The sequence below is a fragment of the Chiroxiphia lanceolata genome, chromosome 8, assembly GCF_009829145.1.
Source record: "Chiroxiphia lanceolata isolate bChiLan1 chromosome 8, bChiLan1.pri, whole genome shotgun sequence".
NCBI lineage: Eukaryota > Metazoa > Chordata > Aves > Passeriformes > Pipridae > Chiroxiphia > Chiroxiphia lanceolata.
The window spans coordinates 36560823-36568863 of record NC_045644.1 but is presented as its reverse complement, the minus strand read 5'-3'; the positions used below and the strand labels follow the sequence as shown (position 1 = coordinate 36568863).

General features: G+C 48.6%; 1 protein-coding gene across 4 annotated transcripts in view; it reads right to left on the bottom strand.

The window, feature by feature from the left end:
* Positions 1-2941: 2941 nt before the first annotated feature.
* Positions 2942-8041, bottom strand: part of A1CF (APOBEC1 complementation factor) — a 28886-nt gene continuing 23786 nt past the window's right edge. For 2 of the 4 annotated variants that reach the window (XM_032695748.1, XM_032695752.1), the window contains 2 exons: positions 7706-7839; positions 2942-5299 (listed from right to left, as the gene is read on the bottom strand). In XM_032695748.1, the coding sequence (XP_032551639.1) occupies positions 5148-5299; positions 7706-7839 (286 nt within the window). In that variant the 3' untranslated portion in view covers positions 2942-5147. Of the gene's footprint in view, positions 5300-7695; positions 7840-8041 lie in introns of all 4 variants that reach the window. The other 2 variants (XM_032695749.1, XM_032695750.1) reach the window with 2 other exon arrangements.

Below are 8041 nucleotides of genomic sequence, written 5' to 3'. Positions count from 1 at the left end.
AAAGTTGAATTGCACAGTTAAAATGCTTGTGGGTAAGATCTACCCTCTAAAACGTGAGCATCTGACCCCAAAAGAGAGTTTTTAAGAAGCTGGAGTTTCTTATGGGAGAGGAGGTGTTGAGAGGCAGAATTAGGGTGTCTGGAGAGTCCCCCCGTGCCCCAGAGCAGACAGCTTTGTGAGACACCTCCTAGCAGCTTGTTTATTTGGCTGGCAGCAGTGGGCACAGGCTTTTTGAAATTTAGGGGGCAGGGGGTTTTGCGACTTTCCCTAATTTTTTGTGTCTAGAAAGTTCAGCAGCTCCGAGCGCCGCGGCAAGAGAAGCCCTTGGTTTTATTTGCTCTCTAACAGCATCGTGGCTGTCGCCTGCAGCTGGCACACAGCGACTGGGCGCCGACTGAAACTTTTTGGGATGCTGCGCTTGGATCCGGCGGCCACTAGGTGCCAGTGCCGTTTTACGCAAGAACAAGCTCGCCGCCGAACAGATCCAAAGCTCGGAAGAAAATGTTTTCAGGAATTTGGGCACCTCGCCAGCTGTTATAAATATAGCACTACTCATCAGAGCTGCTCGTCCCTCCCCGGGGCTGCTCTCCTTCCATGTGGAGCCGCCTGTGCCTCGAGCTCGGGAGATGGGCAGCGCTCCGCCTGTTTTATTTATTCGTGGGACACAAACTACTACGGACTTGGGAAACTTTGTTTGTGACTGTGCCACCACTTTCCTCCTGTGCAAAGTCCTATTTGTGCAGCTCAAATTCCAAATTCCCCGACGGTATTTGGAGCTGCAGAAGAGATCCTGAATTAGGAACTGACCCCAGGCACTGGAGGGAGGGGGGAGAATCCTCTGCTGCCTCCGGGCTTTGGTGCAGTCTTTGGGATTTCTTTGATCCTGTGGTTGTCTGGTGCTTTTTCCATGCTTCTCACAGTAGATATTTGTGTACAGCCTCTCTGCAGGTCCACCAGCAGCTCTCTGATTTTTAACACCTTCATGGCTGGGGCTTCACGTGCCCAGGGTGGGCCTGGGGAACAAGGAATGTCACTCTTCTGATGTTTCTCTTAACCAGCCCCAAACCTGGATGTGCACGGTCCCCGTTTCCTGCAGACAGCTGGAGCCAGGCCAGGATGAGTCTCTGGGCATGGAGGTGGCAGGGCATGTCCAGGGAGAGAGCAGCCCACCCCAAGCACCCCTGAGGGAGAGGCTGTCTGAGCCCTGCCTTGGCCCTTAACAAAGAGTTGCAGTTTTAGCCAAGACTGAGGTTTTGGGGACACACAACAATTTCCAGCCCTGGAAAGAAAGAAGCATCCCATCAGAGCACCGTGAGCAGCACCAGGGCCAGGCTTGACTCCCAGTTGGTGAACAGCAGTGATTTGTGATCCCTGACTGGAATGTCACCATTCAAAGGTGGCTTTTTGTTGTTTTGTTGGGGTTTTTTTCCCCCCTAAAAAAGAGAAATCTAGGTAGGTGTCTGATGGAGACAGGAGATGGCCTCTGAGAGATTTAGCTGGGCTAGTGGGAAAAGGGAGCCATGCAAGCTCAAAGGTAAAGCAAATCCCCTTGGAAGGCTCTGGAGACATTGTCCCATGGAGGGGGTTCCAGTGGGACATGAGAGAGAGTTTCCATGTGGGACATTTCAGGGTCTATCCAGCTCCAAACATGCTCAGACATGTTTTATTTCCCCTTTACACCTCAGATGTGCTGCAGAGACCTCCAGGAAAGGGCTGGCTGGAAGAAGCGAGATGGAAAATGCAGTTTTTGTACCTCCTGCCTTACAAGCAGCCAAATATGAGGCCATCTGCTGATTTTTCTGGGCCACTGATCTTCTCATCACTTACACCTCAAACATGTTCAGACTTGGTGGAGGATGGTTGTGGGGTTTGGCTCTGTCTTGTTCTCCACTGGGAACCCACATTTTTACAAAAGGGAAATTATGGTGTTTTTTTTTTAAGCTGGGTTGTGGATTTGAGATTCCTTGAAAAATCATTCTGGCTCTCCAAAAGTGATCATCCAGCTGCTGCTGAGCAAAGAGGGATTCTCAGCTCCTGAGGGGGGGAAACATTACAGCACAAAAGCAAACTCTGCCATTGCCCTGGTTTCAAAGAAAAGGAAAGCAGGACATCAGGAAAAGCTAATGAGGGAAAATAATGGAGCTGGCAGAGCTGCTGTTCTCACTGGAGCCCAGAGTACAGCTGACCTCTTTGTAAGTCTGTAAGAACAATGTCAAGTTATTTTGGCAAAATCTCTTTTGGCTTGGTAGGGAGGCCTTTTTCTGAGGGCTGTGTGCTCTCAGGAGCAAGGTACCAGACCTTCCTCCCATTTCTTGGGCTCAGGATCTCTCTGGAAAGGTGCAAACCCAGAATCCTTTGTACCAGGTGTGGAAGCAGGAATTGCTGTTTCTCAGCTTTTGAACTATGATAGTGTTCCAAGGAGCAGCTTCTCATCCTAAAATGACCAGGGTGTAGCTGATTTTACCTACTGGTGACCTGGCAACAGGCTCTCCTCAGGGTGGGGCCAGTCCCTCACAGTCCTAACCCAGGTATCAGCCCACCTACCCCCTTATTTTTGCATGTTGCTGCCTCCCTGCTGATCTCACCCCAAGAAATCTCCGCTGGGCTCAGGCAAGGAACAATTACCCCTGTAATCAATTTATAGCAAAAGCAATTCCTGTAGCTCTGACAGAGAAATAAATATTGACCAGAGAGGTGATGGGAAAAAACGCCAACCCCTTGATTTTTTTACTTAAAAGTGCAGAGGCGTAAAACTGCTGATTTTCTGCTGCGTGAGCTCGACGAGTGTCACCAAGGTGCACGTGGAAAACACCCCTGGCACTGCTGAACAGCTTGTGACCCTGCCTGTCTGACCTCCCATCGATCCCCACGGAGCAGAGTGTGCCCTTATTGACCACACAGGGGCTGGAACTCGGGCTCTAAAGGAACAGAGGCACGTGGGTTGGCTTACAAAGTTTTAATGATATTTCAAAGTCCAGTGAATGTCCTCAGATTACTCTAAAATTACAGACCTGCTTCACAGAATTTAATCCCAGTTATAATTCGCTTGTAATGGATGATTGAGATGCCATTTTCACTTCATTCCCTTTAAACATACATGATTGTCCTCCAGTAAATGGAAAGTGTGATTATTTTTTTTTTTTTGCTACACTCCATAGTGTTAAAACTCTATACAAATATTGTACTGGTGTACAAAAATAAGTGCTTCAAGCGCACACTTTTTAATACTGCTTCTTGCCCTTTCCTTTGACATCTTTCTGAACTCATATAAATAGCTGAAAAAGCAGACTAAAGTCACTGAACAGGCAAAGTGAGAAACACTTCTTGCCAACGGTGGCCTTTGAGAGAGACACACTCAGGGACGTGTTACTCGTTGGCAAACACGACTTAAAGACATAGACAGAAGAGGGGAAAAAAAAGCCACGAGATCCATAACACTCTTGGTTATTCAGCCCTCTGTGAACAGGTTTGTCATTTAAAGTGTGACCAACAGCAGCCACAGAGGGCTTGTAATACCTTTAGGGTCACCCCAACGAGGTACTTTATAAATAGAAGGGGTCTAACGGGACCACAAACTTCACAGCTTATGTGGTTTTGTTCCATTCCGAGCGAAGCCGAGTCAGCCGGAGCATGAGAGTAGAACACGCTGCGTTCCCAGCAGCCAACACCTTGTCACAGACCTCTGTGCCTCGTACAGTTTTGGGGATGTACGGGAAAAACTCCTCCTGGAATGGCTTGTTTGGTGCCACATCCCATCACCCAGACCACGTGGGAAATTTGGGGCCACATCTGCTGGACTCGATGGGTGCCATCAATCCAGCTGTAAACTCTCCCCCCTCAGAAAAGGTTTGAGCAGATTTAAGTTTTCACAGTGTGCATTACTGCATAGGATATCTCTAGAGTTTGAGCAGATTTAAGTTTTCACAGTGTGCATTACTGCATAGGATATCTCTAGAGCATCACTACTCCTGCCTCGATCCCACGGCAAAAATAAACGGATAATGCCCTCCTGCTGTAAAGCAAGGGGTGCTCTCAGCATCCCCAAAGTGTTTAAACACAACACCAGCCTCTGGTGTTCTCCAAAGCAAGAGGTGCCTTTACTGCTGTTCCAGTAAGTTCATTTTTGGTGGAATGACAGCAGCCAGAAGCCTTGATTTGATGTGTAAAGCAGCACTGACAGCCAGGCAAGGCTCTTTCCAAACTGTGGAAACGTTCCTTGGATATCATTTTGTTCCTGTAGAGGTGCCTGTTGTTACTGGGCCATGGCTGTGAGCTCTAATGCTCTAATTAAGTAGAGAACTGGCCTTAATGAATAGCACTTTTCTGGTCCTCAGCCTTAATAGTCCTGAAAGTTTTCCTGTCTTTCAGTGAATGTTCCCATTTGATGGGAAGAGGACAAAAATACACCGTTATTTGCTGATTTGTGGGCGTGGTTGGGAAGGAGTAAAGCAAGAGGGAAAGCTCTGCTGAGTGCTTGCCTCCTGCTCTAAAAATCGAATCAGCATGGCAACCAGCCTGTTTGGCTGGGCAGAAATGTTTATTACAAATGACTTTTTGCCTTGGCTGTGCCAGAGAGAATTTCCAAGACACCTGAGGTGCCTGAACACATCTTCACAGTGCTGGTGGCAGCGAGAGGCAAATCCATGTGGCAAAAGAATCAAGGCTGGAGGAGGAATTTTTGGGTGAATGTAGGAGAATTCCTGATGCATGGAGGGTTTTGCTGCGGACACCCCTTCCTTCCCCTGTCCCTTGTCACAACATCCACGGGACCAACTGTATTCAGCACAGGTTGTTGCTTGTAAACACACACACAATGGGCTGTACATATATATATATATATATATATAATATATATATATATATATACACACCTGAGACCTGCTCATTTTCTGGGCTGAGCTTTTGCTTTCTACTGTGAAAATCTCATTTTGAGTGATTTTTTTCCCTTTAACTTCTCCCTTCCCCCCCCCCCCCCCCAATATCCCGTTACGAACCCGAAGAACTCCAGGACTGAAACTCCGACTAAGATGAACCTCAGGCAACAGACGAGTTTAAAATCGAGAGGATGTAAAAATTACCAGACTAGGATATTTTTTTTTTTCCTTTCTGCCTGTGCTTGATTTAAGGGGCCTTGATTAAAGCCAGGACTAAAATGCTCCGTAGCCATCGCTGCGTGCGGCGACCGCGAAGGCGGGATAGGCTTCGTACGCCGCATAAGTTGCTAAATCTTGTCCCACAGTCACTGCTTGTTTGAGCTGAGTGGCTGTGACAGTGGCAGCTGCATTAGCAATGGTGTATCCTGCAGGGAAAAGGGAAGGAAAAAACTGCAGATTAATGAAAATCCACTCCAAGCTCACCGTCACCTGGAAGGTTTTGATCCCCCGGGGACGGGGATGGCCTAGGGAGCAATGAGCTTCTTAATGGGAATGATCTAGTTAAATTAAATAGGTCATTGCTGGCATGTTTTTTCAAAGGGAGCTGAGAAAAAAAGCTGGGAAATTAATGCACTTCCTCACCTACAGTTTGTTAAAGACGGTGCTTGAAAAACACCTCTCTCCGTGAAATATTTTTTCCGTAGGCTTTGATTATTTCTGAGCTAAGAGGGTGTTAATGGTGCTCTGTACCCATGCATGGCATGAGAAGGGCAAGAAAATGACATAATATCAGGGAAATTTGGGCAAATTTCATAAAGAAATGATGGCTCTGATACCCTTCACAGTCAAACCACGTGGAATTCAGGACAGTCAGGTCAGAGAGGAGGGAAACTCCCTCTGTGCAGCATGGAGGAGGAAATATTTAGCAGACTGGGTTTTTTTTATTCCCACCAGTTTCTAATGGAAAATGTGGTTTCAACACTTCAAAGTTTTCCATGGGAAGATGTTTGCTTTGCTGAGTTGGAGTGAATCAGTGGGAAAAAACAAACATGGTTTGGGGCTGGGTTCCCCGAGGGCAGCTTGTCGACCAGAGCACGCTAATTTGTCGTGAAAGAATCAGGAGTTAAGACAAAGCCTAAATTTGGGAAGAGCAGCTGGGGTGGGCTATCCATTGGATCTGCTGGCTCCAAAATCTCTGTCTGACCAGCTGGGCAATGGGATCAACTCAAGGTCAGTGGGAGCTGAGCTCCTCCTGCTGGGGGGGAACGGAGATATTGGGCAACGCCGAGCACACGTTGCCTCATCAGAAGCATTATTTTGGGGGAAAACATGAGAAATTCACCTTAATTTGAGTGACGTGGCTATTCAGAGTGTTTTCTCTGCATGAGCAAAGCGAGGTGCAATGTTTTAACTAGAGGTTGAGTGTTTTAAGGCATATCTACCACCATCACAAGAGGAATGAGCTGCTACCCCGGCATGGCCTGAGCTGAGCTGGCCTTCAGCAAGCCCTGACCAAGGACCAGTGCGTGTGTTGCAAGCAGAAACTTCAATGCTTGTCAATTTGTTGTGTTTCCAAGACAAATAAATAATGGTGGGTGAAAGAAAAGGAGAGATTCTAATGAGGCAGTAAGTGGGGACTGGATTCAATAAAGAGCCCATTTGGTTTCCACGCTGCGGAAGCCCTGCACAAACCCAGACAAATTGATTTTTCTGTGGCTTTTGCGGACTCCTGTGGCAGGAAGCCGGATAGATTTTTATTTTTTTTTTTTAAAATCCATCCTTGAGACACTCCAAACAACTCAGTAGTACTGACTAATGCATTCCTCATGTGCAGTTTGGCGTGTGCTGCTGCCACTGCATCAGAATAACCATTGTGCTGGAGAGCACGGTAAATGTAATGCCTGTGAGCCGGATTCCTGGGTTTTCCATGGCTTCCCAAGCTGCTTTAAGCAACTGCAAGAGCTATTGAGTATGAATTCCCAAACTGGGGAAAAAAAACCCCTTCCAGTGGGGGTGTGAGAGCTGGGATCAGATCCAAACTTTCACGGCTGTGTCATTTAATTGGTGGGTGAAATCCTAAGTGTTGGTTCAAAGGGAGCTGGGGGTACTGGGGGGGAGATGGATGGGCCATGAATCAAACAACTGTGTGTCTTTGCAGTGAGGAAGATCTACTCCATCCTGGGTGGCACCAGCCAGCAGGTCAGGGAGGGGACTCATCCCAGATGTGGCACTCCCGTTTTGGATCCTGCACCTTACCTGGGATTCCCAGCTGAAGGAAGGCATTCCCAAACTGGAAGGAGTGGAGAGGAGGTATGTAGCTGGGATGGGCCCCTGGGTAGTGGGGTTCCCCATCCTTGGACACTGCCCCAGCTCTCAGGGACACAGCCCCACACAACATCCTGCATCTGTGGCAGGGTTGGAGCAGAGACCCCCCCACCCTGAGCTACTCTGTGGTTTGTACCCTGTAATTTGGGTAGTCCTGGTTTAGAGATAAATTGCTTTATAGGCAATAAACTGGCACAGGTTACCCAGAGAAGCTGCGGCTGCCCCTGGATCCCTGGAAGTGTCCAAGGCCAGGTTGGACGGGGCTTGGAGCAACCTGGGCTAGTGGGAGGTGTCCCTGCCCATGGCAGGGGGTAGAACAAGAGGATCTTTTAGGTGCCTTCCGAGCCAAACCACTCTGGCAGTTTCTATGATAAAACTGCCACACACACAAGTAACACGAGTCAAGTCACGTGGGGGAGCACAGCTAAGCCAGGTTCGCTCTCCGCAAGGAAGCAGCCAGAAAAATAACATTCCAGGAGACTTTTGCTGTACAGACCTTCCCGTACCTGGAAAAGCTGGTGCTGTGGGAGGCACCTCTGCCCCCTCCACGGGGATCCCCAGGCTCTGCAGGGTGTACTCTGCCGCGTAGGTTTTGGCCTCGTCGACGTAGGCGCTGAGCTTGGGCGGCGTGAAGGGATGTCTGCGAGCACAGCAACGTGTTAGCTGGGTTTGTGTTCCCGGGGGCTTTCCTGCGAGATGGTTTGGTCTGCCTGTGGCTGCCATCATCCCACACAGCAAACAGGAGCTTTATTTGCCTGTGCTGCTGCTGCTGCACTAACGGGAGCATTCTCCTCGTAGTGGGCTCGTTTCCCTGCTGGGGTTACTGGCCCTGGCTCTCCTTT